Here is a 26,142-nt window from a genome sequence, read left to right as displayed (position 1 = left end):
TTAGGGAACCATTGTTCTGTGTCTGACTATAGTTTACATTGATTGCCCCCTGGGGCTTCTGTCTCCTTGCATTGGTCAAAGCTATCTGACCAATCACTGTTGACTCATTTTCAAGCCCTCATTTGCATGGGCTGGAGAGGACCTTATTGGGAACTGCAAGTACTTTACAATTGACCAATGAGAAAGCGGTTGTTGGGGGAAGGATGTTCCAATTTCTGTATAAAAGTGTGCTGTGTTCTTCCAATAAATGTTGTTGTTCCTGTTTTACCCTCAACTCTGAGCTTTGTCTCGTTATTGGGGGAATCTGCTGCAGGGATTGCTATGGTCTTCCATACTCCCTTAGAGAATCACTGAGCTCTTGTAAGAGCTTGTGTAAGAGCTTGTTCTGCTGCACTCTCTGGGGAAAGAGAGGTTCACCCACAGGAACCTGAAGCATTGTCGTTGGTCCAGGGTGGGTAGGAGATGGCAAGACCCTAACCAAGCTGCGGCGGTTCGTGGAGTCTGAAGTGCTTACGGTGTCTGGTGGAGTGCTTGGAGCCCACGGGAAGCACTAGGAGCATCTGTCAGCGGAGGTACCTGCTCAGGGGTGCCCTGTTCCGTTACAGTGTCAATGGAATAGATTGTGCCCCATCGCTGGTGTCAATGGAAGGAATCATGCCCCATCATAGATGACAATGGAAGCAATAGTGCCCCATCATTGGTGTCATTGGAAGGAATAGTGCCCCATCGTTGGTGTCAGTGAGAGGAATAGTGCCCCATCATTGGTGTCAGTGAGAGGAATAGTGCCCCATCATTGGTGTCAGTGGGAGGAATAGTGCCCCATCATTGGTGTCAGTGGGAGGAATAGTGCCCCATCATTGGTGTCAGTGGGAGGAATAGTGCCCCATCATTGGTGTCAGTGGGAGGAATAGTGCCCCATCATTGGTGTCAGTGGGAGGAATAGTGCCCCATCATTGGTGTCAGTGGGAGGAATAGTGCCCCATAATTGGTGTCAGTAGGAGGAATAGTGCCCCAAGGGCCAGATAAAGGCTGGCAAAGGGCCGCATCTGGCCCTTGGGCCGCAGTTTGGAGATGGCTGCTCTACGGTGTCTGCTTTCAGGAAATATAGAATGGTTTGAGGGTTTTATGTACAATTAAGGCCGAAAACTATTTTTTAAAACGTGTGCAAAAAAACGCTAAACTGGCCCTGGCTGTTAAAGGGTTAAAGGATAATCTCACCTTCGGGAACATGTTGCATGTTCCACCCGCAAGATTTAATAGTTTAAAAAAAAAAAAAAAAAACTCCTGACAACTTTTTTAGCTATCTCCTAGAGTCAAAGCAAATTTTCTAAGCTCTGACATAGTTAACCACTTGCCGACTGCCTAACGCCGATCTACGTCGGCAGTCAGCCCCTCACAGGCAAAGTGACGTAGGGCTACGTCACTAGCTTGTGAGGGTCTAGGGAGCGAGCGCGCGCCCCCGGAGGCGCGCTCCCGCGTGGTCACGGACCCCCCCGCGCGTGTGACCAGCGGACCCGATGTCCGCCGGTCACTCGGCGATCGGCGGGGGAGAGGGAGAATGTCAGGCAGCTTGTGTAAACAAGCCACCTGTCATTCTCCTTGCTGTTAGGATACTGATCACTCGGATCTAGTATGTAGATCCGTTGATCAGTGTCCTTACAGCTCAAGCCACAGCCAATCACAGTAGAAAGCACGCCCCTAGGGATACACACAGCCCCTCCCTTCCAAATAAAGTTAACCCCTTCACAACCAGTGTATTTTTACAGTAACAGTGCATATGTATAGCACTGATTACTGTAGAAATGTCACTGGTAACCCTAAAAGTGTCACAAATGTCAGTCAAGGGTCCGATCTGTCCGCCCCAATGTCGCAGTACCGCAAAGAAAAAAAAAAAAAAATCGCAGATCGCCGCCATTACGCGTTAAAAAAAAAAACAACAAAAATGACAAAAATCTTTCCCTTTGTTAGTAAACGCGATAACTTTTGCGCAAACCAATCAAAATACGCTTTTTGCGATTTTTTTTTACCAAACATATGTAGCATAAAACAAATTGGCCGAAAATTTTAAAAAATTTTGATTTTTACTTTTTTTTTTGGGGGAATTTCATATAAAAAAATGTGAAAAATATTGTTATCTTTGCAAAATTGACGCTCTTTTTTTGTTTATAGCGCGTGATCAAAAAATCGCACAGGTGATCAAATACCACCAAAAGAAAGCTCTGTTTGTGGGAAAAAAAGGACGTCAAATTCATTTAGGTACAGCGTCGCACGACCGCGCAATTGTCCGTTAAAATCACGCAGTGCCGAATCGCAAAATACCCCCTGGTCAGGAAGGGGGTAAAATCTTCCGGGGCTTAAGTGGTTAAATAGTTACAATGGAAAATATATGGGTCATGGGACTTTAGATGAGGCAACACACACAGTAAGCATATAAATAATTTTATTACATTGTAGAAAAAAAATTGATTGAATGGTATAATTAAATGACAGACCTCAAATTATTATATACAGTGAGCTAATCCACAATCAGTAAATAGGTATAAAAATATAATTAAATATTAATCATAGTATAGACATAAATAATATTGCATGATAAAATAAATTGCTTGTCATCCTAACAGTCAAAATTGTTATATATACTGAGCTAATCCACAAATCAATAAATAGGTATAAAAATATAATTTCATAATCATCGCAGCAAAAATAAAAGCAAAAATAAAAAATTAAATAAAAATCAGCAGCGATGGAGCAGGGGATCCAAGAAATTTTTTTTATTTATTTATTTTTTTTGCAGAGAGATACAGCCTAAAGTCCCTATTAAAAAATTCTCATATGTTTGCTCCTTTCTGAGCTGATCTATATATTTTTTGCATCTACTCCTGATGAGTGGACCAGAGCGATTTTTATACCTTTTTATTGATTGTGGATTAGCTCAGTATTATATTATATTATATATATATATATATATATATATATATATATATATATATAAACAATTCTGTGTTAGGATGACAAGCGATTATTTAATTATGCAATAATAGTTAATGTCTATACTGCGAATAATATAATTTTTTTTTTCATACCTATTTACTGATTGTGGATTAGCTCACTATATATAATAATTTGAGATCTGTCATTTGATTGTACCATTAAATCTATTTTTTTATACCATGTAATAAAAGTATTAATATGCTTATTTTGTGTGTTGCCTCATCCCAATTTATTGCCTCATCGAATGCCTCATATTTATGTCTATGCTGCGATGATTATGAAATTATATTTTTATACCTATTTATTGATTGTGGATTAGCTCAGTATATATATAACAATTTTGAGTGTTAGGATGACAAGCGATTTATTTTATTATGCAATATTTTTTATGTCTATACTATGATTAATATTTAATTATATTTTTATACCTATTTACTGACTGTGAATTAGCTCACTGTATATAATAATTTGATGTCTGTCATTTGATTGTACCATTAAATCTATTTTTTCTACCATGTAATAAAACTATTAATATGCTTATTTTGTGGGTTGCCGCATCTAAAGTCCCCTAACCCATGTATTTTCCATTGTATTGTATTTAGGGATGGAGGTATCTCGCTTTTGATGCGTCAGATCATTTTCTCTTTTTTGTCCATAGTTACATAGTTAGTCTGGTTGAAAAAAAAAAAAAAATTAAAAATAACATTAAAAACCACCACAAGTCCCTCTAGTTCAACCACTAGAAGGAGATGTGGCTACACAAAGCTGTGCCTCTGTCCCAACTACTATCTCCCAAGGACGGGAGCTGTGCAGCCTTGTGTTAGAGCCTCTGTTGTGTACTTACTCCTGCTGGGCCCTATCCAGGTCCTTCATAGCCTCATCCAGCACTTTGTTCACTCCGGACTCCAGCAACTGGCGATGTTTCTCTGCAGACTGGAGCTCAGATGCCCATTTCTTCTCCTGTTCTTCTGCATCCTGGAAAGATCACAAGACTTGTATGAATGGAGGGGGCACCAATTCCCATAATCCCTTCACACATCAAAACAAAGATCTTACCTGAGTCTTCTGCAGTAAGAGCTCATCCAGCCTCTGGGCCTCATCCTTTAATTTCTTTACATCATTCCTCTTATCGGAGATCAGGGATCCCAGCTACAGGAAGGAAAGGACACAAATGAGCGTGCAATCTTTTCTACAATTATATTGGGAGACATTTGTGGAAACTATGGTAAATAGGATTCTTGTGCTTCCTTGAGGGACATCCAAGAGGCACTTACAGATCTAGAGGAATGTGCTTGGCAGGAGGGGGTAATGGATAGAAGGAATACTATCACTTCTGCAACATTTCCTCGACTCCTATATATAGATCAAAAATGAGTTACAAACATTACCTGGGGGTATGACTAGGAATAACCTAGCGACCATAGGTGTTGAAATGACCAGAGGTCTTAAAGTGGATCCAGCTTACCCATGTGTTCATGAATTTTGGTAGTCGCTCCTGTGTGATGTGAATAACGTCTTCCATTTCTTCTATTTTGGAGAGCCTAGTGAACCATTCTCTAAGCTTTGGAGCTCAGTCAGATCTGCAGAAGACGTCACATGACGAAACGCGTACAGCGCCATCACGTCACTTCCGGTTCCGGTCTCCAGTTGGAACGCATTGCGTTCCGGGACGCCACTACCTCGCTGTTTACTGATTATATCCATGTGAGTACCCATTTTTATGTTACTGCTGGAAGGAATAAACTTTAAAACGGTATTATACTATCGAGTTCTCTTCCATTTATATGATCCCTCCACCCACATACCCTTGAGTGGCCATATCAGTTCACCCCACGGATCGTTGGATATCCTACCATCGGATAGGATCCCACTTTAGGATACCAGAGTTACCCCTGCGGACCCTATACTACATCTCCCCCAGGAAGGGAACTACTACCCAGAGCCAGGACCAACAGGATATCTCTACAGTACCTGCTCTATACCCCTGTGTGGGGTGGGTACATCTGGTGAGTAGGTTTTTCTACTAGGGGTTTCCCCACCACTCGCCAGTCACCCACCTTGGGGGTCACCGCAGGATACTTGCTCACTCACTACCCCTCGGGGAACAACCATCAATATATGGACTTATTGCATCAGCTGATCTGATTGAATACCACTTCTTATTTTCACCTTGGAGTTTATATTTCTCCGCACATCTAGCTTGTCCATAATATCGTTTGCACTTTTACTATTATACGGACTTATTTATCACATGAATTTAGACCACATCACTTTTTGCTGCACTTTGTACAAATAGTTTCCCGCACCCCTATTTATTTTTCCGGAAAAGTTTCCCGCACATCCAGTTTAATTGTTGCACTTTTTGTACACTTTCTTATATTATACCATCACCTATGTATTAGTATTTAAAGATATCCTTTTACCATTTTATTGTAACACTTTGATATTACTAAATATATATTATTATAGGTATATACTAGGATATATCCATATATTGTGGCACTTTGCACTTTATATTACGCCCTATTGGTGGTTATTTATATTTCAATTTTTATTTCATTTTACATTTTTATATTTTTCCATATTCCATATTAACACATTCCCAATACCATTTTATGTTGAATTTTCACCATATTGTTGCACTATTTACATATCCACTATTTATATTTTTATTCCTCAATCACATCTGTGTTTCTACATCTTATATTTTTATATATTTATATATACCTATTTGCACTTTATAAGCAGCGCCACCACTTCATATTTACATACATTACCTGGGGGTATGACTAGGAATAACCTAGCGACCATAGGTGTTGAAATGACCAGAGGTCTTAAAGTGGATCCAGCTTACCCATGTGTTCATGAATTTTGGTAGTCGCTCCTGTGTGATGTGAGTAACGTCTTCCATTTCTTCTATTTTGGAGAGCCTAGTGAACCATTCTCTAAGCTTTGGAGCTCAGTCAGATCTCCAGTGTATTGGAATACAAAGTCTAGCCGCATTCACCATGTGCATGGCCAAAGATTTATGATACTCCTTTTTAGGTAAGTGTGTGGTGCAATAGATACTGCACTGGGGTGTACTCCAACGGTAGTGTGGTCACTTGAGTGATCACCTCATGAACTTCTTTCCAAACGGGGTGGAGGGCCTGGCATCCCCATCATCGCCGGCCACTTTTAGGGCATTTTCTACTCCCACTGGCTACAGTTCGGCCCCTTAAAGCCTGAAGGACAGTTAAACTGGCCATATGCTTAGAAAGTTTGGAAAGCCTGGCTCTACATCCAGTGGATGACATTGACCCACTGAGCAGTCACACTTTCTGCAGTATAACCAGCATTAACTGGAATTTTGAAGGTCCCCAGGGGTGCAAAAAGTAACGCCGCTACCGATGCATAGGCCTGATCAGTTTTGCTCAGAGACAAAACAAGCTTTTTCAGAGACAGGGCAAACACTGAGGCAATGCCACTGCTCTGGACCTCTGCAGTTAACTTACCAGTACATAGAGGTCAGAAAACCACCACAATGAGGAATCTAGTTCCTGAAAATCAGATCCTAGGCAAGCCCTGCAATCTCCAGCAGGGTATGGGTTAGTGATCGACTGATATAGTTTTTTTAGTGCCGATACCGATATTTTGGTCATCGGATATTGGCCGATATTTTCGAACATTTAAATTTTTTTTTATTTTTGACAGGTACAGTTGAGGGATTTGGGGGTCTAAAAGACCCCAAACCCCTCCTCTGCACTTAGCATTCAAAACAGCCAAGTTTGGCTGTTTTGAATGTGGTCATTTTTTTTAATCTGGCGCCGAATACCCGGAAGTGATGTCATGACATCAGTTCCGGGTTTTTACATGGAGACCCGATCAGAGCCGAATGCGGCTTTGATCGGGTCTTCTCTTCGGCGGCCGTGGAGGTAGGATGCCCTGGTCTCCCGGTGGGACGGGAGACCCCGGGCGAGCCGCCGAAGGCGAACGTCCTCTCCCGCTCCTTGTAATGACAGTCGAGCGGCTTCTCAGCCGCATCGGTTGTCATTTCAAGACAGCCGACCGTCGGCTACAGACGCCGGTACCGGGGTGATGCCTCTAGCTGCAGACATCATACCGGTACAGCACTTTCCTGGAATATCGGCAATATCGGTAACCTCAGGGGCCGATTACGATACATCAGGGAAAGTGCATATCGGCCCCCGATAGATCAGTGTTGCCGATAATCGGTCGATCCCTAGTATGGGTACACTCCAAATCAAAAACTGGTCCGGATGGCTGCAATAGAGACAAGCTCAGCAGGAATGTTAACAAAGGAGAAAGAAGCAAAAACAGCAGAGCTCAAGAAATTACGTTTATTCTCATGGCACACTAGCAGAAAACTAAGGAATGCTGGGAGAAGGAGGGGTTATACAGAGCTGGCCTACAATTTTTGAAGCGTTCAATCCTCCTGTAGGCGGCAGTATAACCCGATTGCATAAGACTTCCTGTGTCCCTCAAGTGACTAAAAATGAATGACAGCCAGCATTTAATTTGCCCCATTCATTCTCAAACCAGCACAATGAGAACTTCTTTAAAGGGTAACTCCACTTTTGAGGGTAAAAAAAAAAATAAAAAAATACATCAAGTAAAGAAAAAATAATATAGCGTATACAATTGTGACACAAATCATATTGTAATTGAATGTTATTAAAAATAATCTTTCCTTTTCAATCTGCAGCTGTTGTAATTTTCTTAAAATGCAATACAATATGGCCGCCTGGAGCTGTTCTTTACACAGAATGTATACTGACCACACCCCCAGAAACATCATTTCCACACAAACAATCACACACAGCTTGTGTGATTGGCTCACCAATTTCCCCAGAAGTCTGCACTAAGATACAAGTCAGATTTCTGGCATCCCCTGCAACAAAAATGTAATTTTTGGTGAGATTCTCCCAATAGGAACATGTCTAAAGGGATGCAGGCCCGGCAGATTTCCCCGCAGCTGCCTCAGCTGATAGATAATTATAAAACTATTCCCATTAGACCCACTCAGCACAGAGGAACAAACAATGATCTCTTCAGAATAACAAAAGGTAGGAATCTGCAACAAAGTTTGTCAAAATCCTTATAATGTACAGAGATCACCCAGAGGGGAATGTTTTTTTCTCAACAAAAGTGGAGTTACGCTTTAACTGCTACAGATGTAAGAAGAAAACTATTCTACATTATATAAAGATCTGCATGATAACCAGAGCTCCATCCCACCTGCTCATTCACTTCCTGAATCTCCATCTTTTTATCAAGAGCCTTCGTTATCTGAGCTTCCGACTGTGTCAGCATCTCCAGCAGGGGGAGCTATAGAAAGCAAAGGACAAAGAATTAGTGTTGAATCAGAGAAGAATTGTTAATAAAACTGCATAGAATTTCTTTAATACATTGTACTGTTTAGATGTAAATGTTCACACTCCAGGCGAGGTCTGCAGATAAGACGTGTGCTTTCCATGTGAAATCAGTCGTCTCTGTACATTGGTCTGACATGCCCCTCACCGAGCCACAGCTAGAGCGGTGCAACCAGCAAACTTCATGCTGCCTGCGGATTGGGGGATCTCAAGCGCTGACCCAGGGCTATGGCAGACCACTGTTCTCACACAGAACATGTGCTGGAGCATGCAACACCCTGAATTTAGAGGCAACATGTCCCAAAAGCTGAACTTCACCCAAAAAGTGGAAGTTCCACTTATTTGCATCCTCCACCCTCTGCTGCCACATTTGGCACTTTTAGGGGGGGGGGGCGGGCAGGTACCTGGTTCTGACTGCTACCCATTCCCACTGCAGGTCAGATCTGAGTGGAATTATCTGTAGCTGTCAACTTTTTTTTGGGGGGGGACTGCAGCTCTTCAATCTAGAGTTGAAACTTTATTATACACTCACTGGCCACTTTATTAATAAACCTGTTTAATAGCTTGGTAACACAAATCAGCCAGCCAATCACATGGCAGCAACTCAATGATTTTAGGCATCTAGACGTGGTGAAGACAACTTGCTGAAGTTCAAGCCAAGCATAAGAATGGGGAAGAAAGAGGATTTAAGTGACTTTGAATGTGGCATGGTTGTTGGTGCCTGACGGGCTTGTCTGAGTATTTAAAAAACTGCTGATCTACTGGGTTTTCACACACACAACCATCTCTCGGGTTTAAAGAGAATAGTAGGAAAAAGAGAAACTATCCAATGAGCGGCAGTTGTGTGGAGGAAAATGCCTTGTTGAGGTCAGAGGAGAATGGGCAGACTGGTTCCAGATGATAGAAAGGCAACAGTAACTCAAATAACCACTCGTTACACCCAAGGTATGCCGAATTAACATCTCTGAACGCACAACACGTCGAACCTTGAAGCAGTAGAAGACCGCACCGTGTGCCACTCCTCTCAGCTAAAAACAGGAAACTGAGGCTACAATTGGCACAGGCTCACCAAATTAGATAATAGAAGATTGGAAAAACGTTGCCTGGTCTGATGAGTCTCGATTTGAGCTGTGACATTCAGATGGTGGGGTCATAATTTGGAGTAAACATAAAAGCATTGATCCATCCTGCCTTGTATCAACGGTTTAGGCTGGTGGTGTAATGGTGTGGGGGAGGAGGGAGGGGTAATGGTTCAGGCTGGTGGTGGTGGTGTAATGGTGTTGGGGAGGAGGGGGGGAGTAATGGTTCAGGCTGGTGGTGGTGGTGTAATGGTGTGGGGGAGGAGGGGGGGAGTAATGGTTCAGGCTGGTGGTGTAATTGTGTTGGGGAGGAGGGGGGAGTAATGGTTCAGGCTGGTGGAGGTGTAATGGTGTGGGGGAGGAGGGGGGAGTAATGGTTCAGGCTGGTGGTGGTGGTGTAATGGTGTGGGGGAGGAGGGGGGAGTAATGGTTCAGGCTGGTGGTGGTGGTGTAATTGTGTTGGGGAGGAGGGGGGAGTAATGGTTCAGGCTGGTGGTGGTGGTGTAATGGTGTGGGGGAGGAGGGGGGATTAATGGTTCAGGCTGGTGGTGGTGTAATGGTGTGGGGGAGGAGGGGGGGAGTAATGGTTCAGGCTGGTGGTGGTGGTGTAATTGTGTTGGGGAGGAGGGGGGGGGGAGTAATGGTTCAGGCTGGTGGTGTAATTGTGTTGGGGAGGAGGGGGGGAGTAATGGTTCAGGCTGGTGGTGGTGTAATGGTGTGGGGGAGGAGGGGGGAGTAATGGTTCAGGCTGGTGGTGGTGGTGTAATTGTGTTGGGGAGGAGGGGGGAGTAATGGTTCAGGCTGGTGGTGTAATGGTGTGGGGGAGGAGGGGGGAGTAATGGTTCAGGCTGGTGGTGGTGGTGTAATGGTGTGGGGGAGGAGGGGGGGAGTAATGGTTCAGGCTGGTGGTGGTGGTGTAATTGTGTTGGGGAGGAGGGGGGGGAGTAATGGTTCAGGCTGGTGGTGTAATTGTGTTGGGGAGGAGGGGGGGGAGTAATGGTTCAGGCTGGTGGTGTAATTGTGTTGGGGAGGAGGGGGAGAGTAATGGTTCAGGCTGGTGGAGGTGTAATGGTGTGGGGGAGGAGGGGGGGAGTAATGGTTCAGGCTGGTGGTGGTATAATAGTGTGGGGGTGGGGGGGGTGTTAATGGTTCAGGCTGGTGGTGGTGATAATGTAATGGTGTGGGGGATATTTTCTTGGCACACTTTGGGCCCCTTAGCACCAACTGAGCATTGTTTACACGCCACGGCCTATCTGAGCATTGTTGCTGACCATGTCCATCCTTTATGACTACAGTCTCCCCATCTTCTGATGGCTCCTTCCAGAAGGATAATGCACCATGTCACAAAGCTCCAATCATCTCACCACTGGTTTCTTCACCATGACAATGAGGTCACTGCACTCCAATGGCCTCCGCACTCACCACATCTCATCCAATAGAGCGCCTTTGGGAATGTGGTGGAGATTCCCATCATGGATGTGCAGCCGACAAATTTGCAGCAATGGCGTGATTTTTATCATGTCACTATGGACCAAAATCTCAGAGGAATGTTTCAAACACCTTGTTGTATCTATGCCACAAAGAATGAAGGCAGTTCTGAAGGCAAAAGGGGATCCAAACCGGTACTAGCAAGGTGTAACTAATAAAGTGGCCGGTGAGTAAACTAATATTAATAGGTTAGAAATTCAGAGCGGTGTCCTCTGCACACTTCCTCGTCTAATCAGTCCTTCTCCAGTCTTGAGTGTAATCATACCTTCTCATTCTTATCCTTGAACTACAGATAGTGCGTGTTGTAATGATGGGAGAATGGGAGGGTTTGAGTAGTGCAGCAAAACCCAACAGGACAGGGCTGACACCACAAAACGAATCTGTCAGCCCACAACAGTACTTAGGAGCGGTGTGCATTTCTGGCAGAGGAATCTTCCTGTACTTTCAGGATCTTTATAGGGATAAAGCCTTGGGAAATGTGCATGTATTATAGAGATGTGCTGCAGATCGGCCCTCCCAAAGTCAAAGATCATTATTGATTGGGTGACTGATCCTCAGAGTAATGAGAGGCAGGATCTGTGCCCAGTATTTTCATGGTTTTAACATTTCCATGGGTTTAAGTCAAGAACGCTTCTTGCCTCAGGAGATGTCTGCATGAAAGCCAATGTGAACAGAGAAGCCTACGCTATTAGCACAACGTTGTTATCGCCTACAGGTGATCCACCCCCGGATCCTTACATTGATCTGGTTTCGGCAGTGCTGCAGACTCTCCTCGCTGTCCAGGTTACATTCGATCTGGAGGTCGTAGCCGTTGGCATTTTCTGCCGTGGAGGGAAGAATGCGTAATTTTCTAGCCAACTTGTGAAACTCCGCTATCTCTGAGTCCACCTGAAGAGAAAAAAAACGGATTGGAGTCAGTGTAATCAGAATTCAACAAACATGGCTTCTACAACTCGGTTTCAATCTACAAGTATATAAAAGGTGGGGAACTACCAATAAAATATACTTCAGGGTGAAGCTATGGATTTCCCAACAGGGGCATATTAGTATTGCCTCCATAAAGAAAATTGCGATGCTTAGCACGGTGCTCCTGTGCTCAGAATCTGGTTCTCAGACTGCCTCTGTCCCGGGATTCTCACTTGGCATCTACTAATGGCTAAGCCTTGCTGCCCTCTACGACCGGGGTGGTCGACAAGACACTGTAGACATAAAACACAAAAGAAGGGCGCACCAGCCTAGCGCATTATCCTCAGTAGGCTTATATTAATAGGCTCTGAGGAAGAGGCACTGCCTCGAAACGCGTCAGCCGTTTACCTTAACAAGATATTGGACTCCAACATCATGGACGTTGTTAGATGGAGTTGATATGCTGGTTTACATCGCTTGTTTGTGAGTAGACCTTTTTAATAATTTATTAATAAAAGCCTACTGAGGATAGTGCGCCCTTCTTTTGTGTTTAGGTCTACAGCGTATCAGAACTGTTACTGGCAGCCTTGGAACTGTTCCAGGCTGCAGGTTCATACAAGGTTCTCATTTCCTGTCCAGTGCCGGTAGATCTTATGGGGTTAGAAATGTCATTAGAAGGTCCACCTAGTTCTCTGTGGTTTCTTTTTACTGATTATAGTTCAGGAAATGATTACATATGCTTGTGTTGGGAGTTTCCCAAGGTACTAAGCCAAGCAGCTTCTTTCTGTGCATTAAAGATGCTAAACCACTTACAGTGGGAGGGACTGGAATACCCAACCTGCATATTCACACCAAGTTTGGAGGAAAGACAGTGCTGGACTGGTGGTGCTGGAGGCTGCCTAGCGGCAGATTACTGTGTGGAGGGTATAGAGGAAATTGCTTCCAATGGGTTATATTCCAATTGTAGGTGGTAGGTGATAGACTGTTGGGGCCTAGGGCTACTACCTTTCCGAGAAGGGGGGGGGGGGGGTGCTACCACAGGGAACACTTGGGCGATTGGAGAGGAGCGCCCGGTGTCCAGAAGAAGATTTTTTTAAATTGAAAATAAAGTATCCAAAAAGGAGCCAACGTGTTTTTTTTTTTGGGGGGGGGGGGGGATTTCCCCCCCTTCAGGGCACTATTTTTTGGAGAATGCCAGTGTTGTTGAGCAGGGACAGCTGTCCAAGCCTAACCATTCTACAAGCAATTGAAGAGACAAGAACTCACTGCTCAAGGTGCTGTAAATGCCTGATGACTCACACAGATTCATGCCCCGGCTTGCCTCCGTGAAAACTTGATAAAGGAAAAGGAATTGGCAGCACTCCAGGTTGAGTCAAAATCCAGATTTATTGACTGGACATCCAAGGTTACCTTGTCACGATTGTCATATTTGGATGTCCAGTCAATAAATCTGGATTTTGACTCAACCTGGAGTGCTGCCAATTCCTTTTCCTTTATCATTCTACAAGCAATACAGCTCTAAAGAAGGGGGAGGCAATTTCCTTGAAACCTGTTGGCTCCATTTTTATCTTTAACAAAACTATAAAAATCAAGTGGAGCCAATGTGTTTCAGGGAATTGCCTCACCTTCAGGATTATATTTCTTGGGGGAAAGGATTAGGTTTAGACAGCTGTCCCTGCTCCACAACGCCAGCATACTGCAGAGCTGCTGATCAAATATATTCAACCCTCTCAGAGCCTAACCATTCTCCAAGAGATACAGCCCTGAAAAAGGGGGAGGCAATTCTCTGAAACGGGTTGGCTTCACTTAGATACTTTTCAATAAACTACTATAAAAATTAAGTGAGACATTTTTCTGGACACCAGGCACTCCTCTCCATTCATCCAAGGGCGTATTCACATGGCTCAGCAACTAGTGTTTACATAAATCCCAACAACTTTAATATGGGAGGCCTGGTGGCCTGGGGATTTCCAGCTTTGTCTGGATGCTTCAAACTGAGATCTGACTACAATGTACTGAAGTGAAATATGATAAAGGTCATTACCGATTCTTTCATCTTGGCATATTTGAGCTCTTCGCTCCATAGAAGCTTCTTATCACCATCCAGCTCTTTGCTCAGTTTGGCGTGGGTCTCCTTCAGCTCGTTCTCCTCATATTTTATCCTCTCTATGTCGGCTACAGAGTATTTCTGGTGGTCTAGGATATTCTTCAGTCTCAGGTTCTCCTGCTTCATCGCTTCGAACTCCAGCTCTGGAGAAGAGAGGAGGAAACTATGCTAAACGTTATGATTTTGCAGTCTCCACTTGTATATGTGAAGGGTATCCAGATAGAACAGGAAGCAGGGAGGGAACAATGCCCACACTGGGACGACACATGGCAAAAAATGAAATCATACAGTAGAGGGAATAAGGGTTAGAATCCCAGTCAGGTTTTTATTACTAAGCGAGTATAAACGAGTCGATGGACATTAGGGGTGTTACAATTATTTATTCGATGCATCGCAATCAGCCTTAAACGATTCTGCATCAATGCAGAGAACAGCTAAATCGCGATTGCATCGATGACGTCATCCCGGAGCACCCCTCTCAGAGTCCTCCCCTCACTCCTCCTTTCCATGTTTAGGTCACACAGAGCGGGGGATCTCCTGCTGTGACACGGACCTTGGATCTGAAATGCCCGGCGGCCTCTGTAACAAAGTCCCGCCTCCTAGACTGACTCCTCTGATAGGCGGAACACTGATCCAATGCCGGGAAATTGAACCAGTGTGACATGTATCAAGGAACCGGTCCAGGGGGTGGGACTTTGCTGACAGCGGCCACCGGGCAATTCAAACCCAAGCTCCATGTCACAGCGGGAGATCCCCGCTCTGTGTGATCCGGGCACTAATGAGGCTGGATTTTATGGCCACTGATGAGGCTGCACTGATGGCCACTAAAGAGGCTGCATTGATGGCCACTAAAGAGGCTGTACTGATGGCCACTAAAGAGGCTGCACTGATGAGTTAATGAAAAACATGGGCAGTAATCGTGCTGCTTTGCGGGATCAAATTGACAGAAAAATCCCAATCGAATCGGGAGATCAGTGAAGATGTGCAGCTCTAAAGGACATATCAGCTGGCCAATCAAATTCACACAGGGTGCAGTCACTCTAGTGAGGCTACACTCAACCAAATCAGGCCAGCCCATTAAAAGGGGACCCAGAGTTGAAGATCACTTGTACAAAGCCTAAGGAAAGTACCAGTGAATAGGTCTAGGAGTCCAAAATCTTAATATGGTCGGGGGGCTCAAATGTGTTCCCCCTTTAAGGTTCAGGTATTAGAGGAATTAGGAGGACTCAGATATGCCGATACAGTAATCCTGGGTATACTTTAAAGCGGACATCCAGGAATTCAGCCACTTTGTAAAAAGTGCAGACACACTAGAAGTTAAGTAGAACAATGGGCAGAACTCTCCCTATTCCCCTCCCATTTTGGATAAAGTAAGGGAGAGATATAACCTGTCATTTTTTTTTTTTTTCTCAGACATCTTTGTCTCATTGCAAAAATTTACCTTCATTTCCTGTTGCATAGCCAAACAGGAAAAGAGAGGAAATCCCAGCAAATTGATTTCCACTTGCTGCTCCCATTCGGCCAACGGAAATTAGTTTCCGGGCGAGGGCGAGTGAGCAGCTGTATTTCGAGGGGGAGATGGTGGGGAGATCTTTTCATGTGACAACACTGAAGAAATGACACTTTGCTACAATGTAAAGTAGTGAGTGTACAGCTTGTATAACAGTGTAAATTTGCTGTCCCCTCAAAATAACACACAGCTATTAATGTCTAAACCCGCTGGCAACAAAAGTGAGTACATCCCCTAAGTGAAAATGTCCAAATTGGGCCCAAATAGCCATTTTCACTCCCCAGTGTCATGTGACTTGTTAGTGTTACAAGGTAACAGCTGTGAATGGGGAGCAGGTGTGTTAAATTTGGCGTTATCGCTCTCACTCTCTCATACTGGACACTGGAAGTTCAACATAGCAAAGAACTCTCTGAGGATGTGAAAAAAAGAATTGTTGCTCTGCATAAAGATGGTCTAGGCTATAAGAAGATTGCCAAGCCCCTGAAACTGAGCTGCAGCACGGTGGCCAAGACCATACAGCAGTTTAACAGGACAGGTTCCACTCAGAACAGGCCTCGCCATGGGCGACCAAAGAGGTTAAATGCACGTCCTCAGCGTCATATCTAGAGGTTGTCTTTGGGAAATAGACGTATGAATGCTGCCAGCATTGCTGCAGAGGTAGAAGGGGTCAGCCTGTCAGTGTTCAGACCATATGCCGCACACTGCATCAAATTGGTATGCATGGTTGTCGTCCCAGAAGGAGGCCTCTTCTAAAGATGATGCACAAGAAAGCCAGCAAACAGTTTGCTGAAGACAAGCAGACTAAGGACATGGATTACTGGAACCATGTCCTGTGATCTGATGAGACCAGGATAAAGTTATTTGGTTCAGATGGTGTCAAGTGTGTGCGGTGGCAACCAGGTGAGGAGTACAAAGACAAGTGTGTCTTGCCTACAGTCAAGCATGGTGGTGGGAGTGTCATGGTCTGGGGCTGCATGAGTGCTGCCAGCACTGGGGAGCTACAGTTCATTGAGGGAACCATGAATGCCAACATGTACTGTGACATACTGAAGCAGAGCATGATCCCCTCCCTTCGAAGAATGGGCTGCAGGGCAGTATTTCAACATAACGACCCCAAACACCTCCAAGACGACCACTGCCTTGCTAAAGAAGCTGAGGGTAAAGGTGATGGACTGTCTAAGAATTTCTCCAGACCTAAACCCTATTGGGCATCTGTGAGGCATCCTCAAATGGAAGGTGGAGGAGCGCAAGGTCTCTAACATCCACCAGCCCTGTGATGTTGTCATGGAGGAGTGGAAGAGGACTCCAGTGCCAACCTGTGAAGCTCTGGAGAACTCCATGCCCAAAAAAGGGTTCAGGCAGTGCTGGAAAAGAATGGTGGCCACACAAAATATTGACACTTTGTGCCCAATTTGGACATTTTTTACTTAGGGGTGTACTCACTTTTGTTGCCAGCGGTTTAGACATCAATGGCTGTGTGTTGAGTTATTTTGAGGGGACAGCAAATTTACACTGTTATACAAGCTGTACACTCACTACTTTACATTGTAGCAAAGTGTCATTTCTTCAGTGTTGTCACATGAAAATATATAATAAAATATTTATAAAAATGTGAGGGGTGTACTCACTTTCGTGAGATACTGTACACACATACATAGTAGAGACGTTGGAATGAAAGCTCTTTGGGGTCAGGGACTGATGCGAATGTAAAATATGCAAATAGCTGCATATAAATGCCTCTAATAAAAAGTTAAACTACAGAAAATACAGTGGAACTATAATATATCAACATACCAGCATGGCACGTGTAAAATGGGGGCATCACATGATGATCCCCTGATGCCGGACTGACGAAACGTGCGTCGGGAGCGTGAGACCGTAGACTTCCGGGTTGGTGGAACGCAGGCGCGGAGCGGCGTTCCTACACTCCAGCAACCGCAAACTATATTGATTTACAAGGCGAAACTGCTTATGGATTGTAGTAAGTGCAATATATAACAATAAAATGTCTGCTTGAATTGACATACTGCACCATGAGAACTTTTTTGTTACCTCTCTATATGTCCTGAAATTGGAGTTCCATGTCTGACCTGATTACACACCCCTGCTGGTGAGGGAATGCAATGTGGATGATCGGAATTTTTTGTGGATACAAATGCTTATGTGACCCCCTATAATCAAGGGGTCATATCCTTCTGGTAAGGAGTACCTATTAAGAGCACTGGGTGAAAGTGTGGAGGTGAAGGCTTTAGGATCTCACTTCTATCAAGTCTGTGCTTGTATCAATTGCTGCTGTTTAACCACTTAACTACCTCTGATATTTTAAAGCATCAAAGACTTTATTTGCACAAGTGCACTTTTTCATTGTGAATATAATGTGTTGAGCGCAATATTTTTACAAATATCACATCACATGACAAAACTGCTTTCAGCTAAACTTTCCAAGTAAGAGGCAAGATCAGTAATCCGAAAGTGCAATAGGATGCTGAAGAACAAGAACCCCAGCGACCAATCAGCTAATGTCAATTTTGTGAAGTGTGATTGGTTGTTTTTTGTTGGTCAGGCAGACTTTTGCACATGCACTCACCTACGGCCTCCAGCTCCTCGCAGACGCTGCTGACACGCTGGTCCATTAACGCTGAATGAGACTCCATCTCGGTCAGGTAATTCTGATATTTCTGGATGTCGGTCTGCAGGGAGGCCTTCTCTTTCTTCATGGCGGCCAATCGGTCCTGAAACCGCAAAATAAATAAGATCAATACTGATCGAGCCACCGGTATCCAGGTGAGATGTGCCTAAGGGCCGCCCCTTCCAACTACTGTCCTATATAAAGATGCCCTCTCTGGAGAGATTTAAAAATACACATTCTGCATAACCACACTGTTATGCTAAGTTGTCTTTCCATAGTCAGTCCAACTATGGGGTAAAAAAAAAAAAAAACACACACACACACACACACACACACACACACACACACTGAACACCACTCATCTTTCCCTGGAAGCTACAATAAAGTTTATGTTGGGAGGTGAGTGGAGGGGCAGAGGAGCTAGCCCTGCAGAGACAACAATTAGACACTCCCAGAACAGGAGAGGGTCAAGGCTCGCCGCCGGTACCATTGACCGCTGTAACTAATCACAGCAGGTCACATGACAGTTGTACACCATAGATGGCACGCAAAGAAGCCATCCACTGTGTACAATTATGTTGCTAGCTGGGATTGGTCAACTTGATCACATGGTACAGATAGGCCCTATCTGTACCATGTGATTAGCTTTGACCAATCACAAACAAAAACAGACTGAATGATTTATTTCATTCAATAAAATGCTTGCTTATAGCAATGTAATTCCCTGCTTTAAGCAATCCTAATGTGTGAACAAAAAAAAAAAAAATACCCACACACAGCTTTTCCGTACTGTCACCAGTCAGTGTCCCTGATCACCACCACAACAATTCTAGGAAGACGCTGTACTGCACAGGTGACAATATCTCACTTTTTTTTTTACGTTTCTTAATTCTCAAAAAAACCGCCATGCCTTTTACTAACTATCTTGGACTATACTTTCCAAAAAGGGGCAATTAGGGGTGTAGGATAGATGGAAAGACTTTATTACCAAAAGTATTGGGACGCCTGCCTTTACACGCACATTCACTTTAATGGCATCCCAGTCTTGGTCTGTAGGGTTCAATATTGAGTTGGCCCACCCTTTGCAGCTATAACAGCTTCAACTCTTCTGGGAAGGCTGTCCTCAAGGTTTAGGAGTGTGTATTTGATAGATCAGGCACTGAGGTGGATGCAAAGGCCTGGTTCGCAGGGTGGAGGAACTTGACCGCCCTACACAGAGTCCTGACCGCAGACCGATAGAACACCTTTGGGATAAATTAGAGCAGAGACTGGGAGCCAGGCCTTCTTGTCCAACATTAGTGCCTGACCCCACAAATGTGCTTCTGGAAGAATGGTCAAACATCCCCATAGACACACTCTTAAACCTTGTGGACAGCCTTCCCAGAAGAGTTGAAGCTGTTATAGCTGCAAAGGACGGGCCAACTCCATATTGAACCTGACGGACTTCATGTGCATGTAAAGGCAGGCGTCCCGATACTTTTGGAGAAATATATAAGAAATATAAACACATACACACACACACACAGCTCAACAAACCCCAGGCACCAGGTCGCATTGGCGACTAGAATTAGCGGCCTGGCACCTGGGCTACACTGCGGCAGGTGTCCTCTCCCCATGCCAGACATCCCAAGTCTCCCACGAGGTGCGGGATTTAAACCTCTGTATACTGATTGCATTTAATTTGATCATCCTCTAGTGGTGTTAAATTGGTGGGGGAAGGGGCGCGGAGTGCCACCTCCCTGAAATTAGTTTTTGCAGGTTGGCTGCAGACTAAGATGCCACGCCAGCCGGTAACTGAAGCTGTGGCTTTGCGGCCTGCTGGAGCGAGACGCTTACATTGGGAAACTGGCGCCCTCTTGTGGTGGCCGGGGCTGCAACAAGTAGTCACTGGCGACGCTGAGGGTTTCCTCTGACTGCTCTCACTGCCCGCCCAGCGGAGGGCTGGCAAACTTAGGCCTGGGGGGGCAAGTCCAGTCAAGTGGTATGACTCTGGACTGAGACTGGAGAGGTGGATCTGCTTTGCTGCTGCACTGCACCTGCGGAGTGTCTTGTCTTGAAATCTGGATTGCAGTTGCAGTTTACCAGGCCAGCCCTCTCTTCTGCATCGGCCCCACGTTGGAAGATGGCTGGAGGGAGGAGCCGGAGGTGGGTGGGGCTGGGGCCAGTAATCGGCGCGGAGGAGAAAGAGGAAGATCCTCCTCCGCTGACCGCGGCGCTTTGCATGATGGATCCTCTCTGCTCTCTCCACTCAGCCTCGCTTTCGCCCTCTGCTCTGGAGACCGTGACGTCACTGGTTGCTAGACGCTAAGCGGCTGGTGATCTAGCAACCAGGTTTCCAGGGCAGGGCAGTCGCCGGCCGTGGCCAGTCAGTGACACTGTGAGTGACTCCATTTTCCCATTTTCAATGCAATGCATGCATACTGACCCAAGAAACTGAGCGGCCTTTTCTGTGGGGGATCAGATCGGCCCGGGGGGAAATTGCCACCCTGCCCCCCGGCCCAGCCCGCCCATACTTTCCAAAGAGAAGAGGTTGAAGGCGTTGCGGGCTTGATCTGGCACCCTGTCCTTACCGGTGAGTGGACAGGAGTGTGGGGCAGCTGGTTGAAACGGCTTCAGTTCCATTTACAACCTCACAAAGAGGGAAACTGTTTTTTTATTAAAAATTATTTTATTCATTTTTTATTCTCTCCCTGCCATGCCACACCGCCGAAGGCGCCTTTCACATGGCTGTCTGATCAGGTCTGCCTGTCAGTTTTTCAGGCAGACCTGATGGACCCTTCAGTCTCCTTTATGGAGTGGTGGATGTCCGCTGGTCCAACTTTCCATCCGTCCGGCGGATCGAATCAGATGGCATCGGATGGAAATGGACAGTAGAGCTGCACGATTCTGGCCAAAATGAGAATCACGATTTTTTTAGCTTGGAATAAAGATCATGATTCTCTGTGTAACAAAAAAAAATTGGGATAACTTTACTGTAACTTTTTTTTTTTTCATTCATTAAAGTCTATTAATTGCGTTTGAAAGACTGCTGCGCAAATACAGTGTGACATAAAATATTACAACAATCACTATTTTATTCTGTAGGGTCTCTGCTAAAAAAATATATAAAAATGTTTGTGGGTTCTAAGTACTTTTCTAGCAAAAAAAAATGATTTTAACTTGCAAGCAACAAGTGTCAGAAAAAGGTCTAGTCTTTAAGAGGTTAAACTTCCTTTCTCCCTGGCAGAGGGAAGGAAAAGATACAATGTAATCATTTTGTTTATAGTTACTGGGAGACTTAATGCTGATAGGCTTTGCCGGGAGGCTTTTTTTTTTTTTTTCCACAGCTGTTCAGCTATGCAAAGAATCGAGCATATGTCAGGTTTAGATCGTCAGGGGGGGTGAATCGAGATCGCGATTTTCATACGATTAATCGTGCAGCTCTAATGGACAGGCAGTCCATTTCCATCCGATTGCCCCATAGAGGAGAGCGGGACTGTGTCCATGTTCCCTCTGCATAACGGAGCGGACAAGACCCGTCATCCGCCTGCTCAGCCGGGATTAGAGAAATCCCGGCTGAGCAAGTGGATTCCGCTTAGTGGAAGTGCCCGTATAAAAAGGGGCCTAAGGTGGCATGAGTTACTGGATCTCCTATTGCCCCCAACTTGCTGCACTCTCCTTCCCTAGAAGGCCGCTGCCCATCACACCATCAAGCCAAGTGCACATGGGCCAAATGCCGGGCAACATCAGCTGAATTAAAACTGGCCGCCCTTTGGCCCGTGTGTATGGCAGGCGGTCCAACAGAAGCCAGCTATTCGGCATGTGCAAAAAAAAGCTGGCTCCTAGATTCCAAGCAAATTCATCAAGCCCTGTATGTATGTATGTATGTATGTACAGTATCTCACAAAAGTGAGTACACCCCTCACATCTTTTCATGTGACAACACTGAAGAAATGACACTTTGCTACAATGTAAAGTAGTGAGTGTACAGCTTGTATAACAGTGTAAATTTGCTGTCCCCTCAAAATAACTCAACACACAGCCATTAATGTCTAAACCACTGGCAACAAAAGTGAGTACACCCCTAAGTGAAAATTAAAAAATTGGGTCCAAAGTGTTAATATTTTGTGTGGCTATCATTACTTTCAAGCACTGTCTTAACCCTCTTGGGCATGGAGTTCACAAGAGCTTTACAAGTTGCCACTGGAGTCCTCTTCCACTCCTCCATGACGACATCACGGAGCTGGTGGATGTTAGAGACTTGCGCTCCTCCACCTTCCATTTGAAAATGCCCCACAGATGCTCAATAGGATTTAGGTCTGGAGACATTCTTGGCCAGTCCAGATTCATCGGGCTCAGATTGTGAAAGAGTGGTTAGGGTGCATGAGACATCATTTTCACACATGGATTGGCCACCACAGAGTCCAGAACTTACCCCCATTGAGAATCTTTGGGATGTGCTGGAGAAGGCTTTGCGCAGTGGTCCGACTCTCCCATCATCAATACAAGATCTTGGTGAAAAATGAATGCAACACTGGACGGAAATAAATCTTGTGACATTGCAGAAGCTTATCGAAAAAAATGCCACAGCGAATGCGTGCCGTAATCAAAGCCGACAAAATAGGGTTTGACCTTTTTTTCGGTGGCAACTTTTTTTGGCCAGGCAGGGTGTATAAAATGGAAAGAAGATTTTCTGTGCTTTCAGCTGCAAGTTTTTTTTTTTTTGTATTTTTGACTGTTGATCGGGTTTTTAATGAAGGTAAAAAAAAAAACCTGGAGAAGCCTGCTGTGCAGGAGTGACACCTCAATCTTGTGGATAGGGGGATGGAGAAATAAAAGGATGCTGCAAAATACATGGATTCTACTGCCAAGCCAGGTCACAGCTGGCCCTCAATCTGTCTATCCAAAGATATGGAATTGCACCCAGAAGACCGGCACTTACCGGCTCTCCCTCCTTTTCTTTCTCCAGCTTCTCAATTTCTTCCATCAAACTTAGAGCCTCCGCCTGCAGCGACTCCAGGTGAGATTCGTCCACAGCATACAGCTCCTCTGCAGAAGATACAGCCGCCAGTTAGAAGGCCATAAGCACAGTTCAAAAATCCCATGTTGAGGCTCCATTCATACCTGCGTCATGTTTGAGCATTTTTCGGGCGTTTTGTTTCTAGTTTTTGAGGCTGGGTTCACACTGCCGCACAGAGCGGCTCACAGCAGGGGTTCGGTGTGTCCCTGTTCATCATTTCAGGTCCGATTGCAGTCCAAATTTTTAGCTGAATTCAGACCTGAAACGGACCAGAAGACGCACAGGACAATTTGCACCAGAGCTGCTCCAGAGATGTAAACCTGCTCTATGGAGAGCTAGTCAGTCACAAACATGCGATTTGGATGCGGGGAAACCCACATCCAATTCGCAATAGTGTGAACCTAGCCTAAAGGGTTTGAGCTTTGACATTTTTTTTTTTAAATTAGCCAATAGAGAAAAATATCTGCAACTGTTTTTTAGCACTTTAATGGGTTATGTATTTGTTACGGTTAATTATGTATTTTTTTATGAAAAAAATTTGGGGCGGGTGTAGCACTAGGGGTTCATGTATAAATTTGTTACAGCAAAAGGGCTACTTTGAATAAATAAGAATAATTAATATTTTTTGGGAGAGGGGTTAAGTATTATTTTTATGTATATAGTTTATTATGAATGTGTTAGGGGTAAATTTAATATCCTGATTTTTTTTTTTTTTTGTGGGGGTATAATCAATATTTTTTATGCATTATTATGTTTGTTAGGGCTAGGAGTTTATTTTGGAAGCACTGAATCTAAAACAATAAAAAGCCCAACCTAAGGTGATCATATTCTAGACCTAGTACTGACAAATGGGGATAGACTGATGAGGTAGGAGAGAATTTGGGTTCTAGTGATCACCAATATTTTTTATTTGATATTAAAACAAGAACTTAAAAAGTTATTATACAAAAAAAAAAAATAATAATAATAAATAATAAATTAAAGTTTTAGATAAAAGGACACATTTTGCTAAAAATGGGGATATTTCTAAAAAAGATTACTTGAAAAGGTTGGAGTAAAATGTCAGGAGTAAGTAATCAGTGGGCACTGTTGAAGTCTACCGTCCTGGAGGTAAGTTAGTAAGGAGAAAAACGGAAGAAAAAAAAAAAAATAGAATTCACTAAAGAGGTAAGAAGGATAGTAAAGGAAAATATAAATATATAGAACAGGGATTCCCAAACTACGGCCCTCCAGCTGTTGCAGAACTACACATCCCATGAGGCATTGTAAAACTCTGACATTCACATATATGACTAGGCATGATGGGAATTGTAGTTTCTGAACTGGAGGGCCGTAGTTTGGGAATCCCTGATATAGAAGATTCAAGGAACAGGAGTTGTAGCTAACAGAGAAAAGAGTATAAAAATAGACAAAAAGGAGGCCAAAACATCATCAGTGCTGAAGAAGAAGAAAGAAGGAAGGAGGAATGACAATTGCGCGGTCATGCAACACCATTGTATCCAAACAAACTTTTTTATCATTTATTTCACACAAATATAGCTTTATGGTGGTATTTATTCGCCACTGGGGTTTTTTAGTTTTTGCTAAACAAAAAAAAAAAGGACAAAAAAAAAAAAAAACCCCTTTTCATATTTTGTTATAAAATTTTGCAAACAGGTAATTTTTCTCCTTCCTTGATGAGATGGGCACTGATAGGCTGCACTGATGAGGCGTCACTGGTGGGTGGCACTGATGAGCACTAAGGGGACCGATATCCCTCCAACAGTAGCCGGTTAACCGCTTTCTTCTTTTCTTCACCCTGACAGCATGAGGAGAGAAAAAAAAAAAAGCTGATTACCAGCTTCTGTTTCCTTCTATGATCAGCTGTGATTAGCTGACAGCTGATCACATGATAAAGGGCCCGCTGTGATTGGCACTTTACCTGGATCTGTGATCAGCCGAGTCCCAAGGACCCCAATGATCACAGAGCGCACGGGCAACGTGAGAACCGGAGGACGTCCATGTATGCTCTCCCGGCAAAGGAAGCCCGCTCTGTAGCCGTCTTTCGGCTATAGCGCAGGCTCCAAGTGGTTAAAGCTTAAAGCGGAGTTCCAGCCTAACACACTCACCTGTCCAACGGTCCAGCGATGCGGCCGCCCGAAGCCTCGCTCTTCTCCCTCTCTGCCCTGCGGCGTCACTGGTTTGGGCACCCGACGGTGACAGTTTGCGGCTTCACAGTCGGGTACGCACTGCGCATGCCCGAGTTGCGCTACGTGTGGTGATTGGCCAGCAATCTTCTGGGGACCTCTGACATATCCCAGAAGATTGCAGGGAGGGAGGGGGAGAGGAGAACTTCCGCTCAGGGCGCCGCAGCGCTCCGAGCGGAAGTGGGAGCGGGTACCTGTCAAAACTAGGTACCCGCTCCCCCCCCAAAAAATTAGATGCCAAATGTGGCATGTCAGGGGGTTGGCACTACCTAAAGCGGAAGTTCCACTTTTGGGTGGAACTCCGCTTTAATAAAGCGATGGGCCCTGATGGTATTCATCCCAGAGTTCTTCGCTTCTAACAGGAGAAGTTCCTCATGACTGGTGGACAGCTAATATTGTACCTATCCACAAGAAGGGCAGCAAGGTAGAAGCTGGCAATTACAGGCCAGTGAGTTTAACCTCAATTATAGTTAAGTTATTGGAATCACTCCTGAAAAGATCATTGATCACTTAAAAATACACAGCTTGCTGGACCCAAAGCAGCATGGCTTTACTGAGGGCAGATCATGTCAGACAAATCTGATTTTTTGGGAGCGAGCGCGGTGATTCGCGAGAGGGGAAGCTGATCTGCGGGGCCGGCGGCCATGATCACTCCCTGGGAAAACAGAACAGCAGTCTGCTGTTATAAACACAGCCGGCCGCTGTTCTGTCAGCAATCAACACAGGGCTCCTGTGTTCCTCCTATTTAGGAACACAGGTCCCTGTGTTGATTCCATAAGCCCATCCCCCACAAAGTTAGAAAACACCCACTAGGCATACATTTAACCCTTTCATCATCCCTGGTGTTAACCCCTTCCCTCCCAGTGTCATTAGTA

At 44.7% G+C, this 26,142-nt stretch overlaps 1 protein-coding gene across 2 annotated transcripts in view; it reads right to left on the bottom strand.

The window, feature by feature from the left end:
• Positions 1-26,142, bottom strand: part of LOC309547827 (kinetochore protein NDC80 homolog) — a gene marked incomplete at its 5' end in the record, with an annotated part of 66,787 nt that overhangs the window by 7,668 nt on the left and 32,977 nt on the right. The window contains 7 exons of one of the 2 annotated variants that reach the window (XM_082247829.1): positions 3,836-3,966; positions 4,048-4,140; positions 8,230-8,319; positions 11,669-11,818; positions 13,881-14,086; positions 18,041-18,185; positions 23,004-23,110. In XM_082247829.1, the coding sequence (XP_082103955.1) occupies positions 3,836-3,966; positions 4,048-4,140; positions 8,230-8,319; positions 11,669-11,818; positions 13,881-14,086; positions 18,041-18,185; positions 23,004-23,110 (922 nt within the window). The remainder of the gene's footprint in view (positions 1-3,835; positions 3,967-4,047; positions 4,141-8,229; positions 8,320-11,668; positions 11,819-13,880; positions 14,087-18,040; positions 18,186-23,003; positions 23,111-26,142) is intronic. The other variant, XM_082247830.1, reaches the window with a different exon arrangement.

Source organism: Pelophylax lessonae (assembly GCF_965119305.1).
Source record: "Pelophylax lessonae genome assembly, chromosome: 2".
Taxonomy (NCBI): Eukaryota; Metazoa; Chordata; class Amphibia; order Anura; family Ranidae; genus Pelophylax; species Pelophylax lessonae.
The sequence above is the reverse complement of the archived record's forward strand: the minus strand, read 5'-3'. Positions and strand labels throughout refer to the sequence as shown.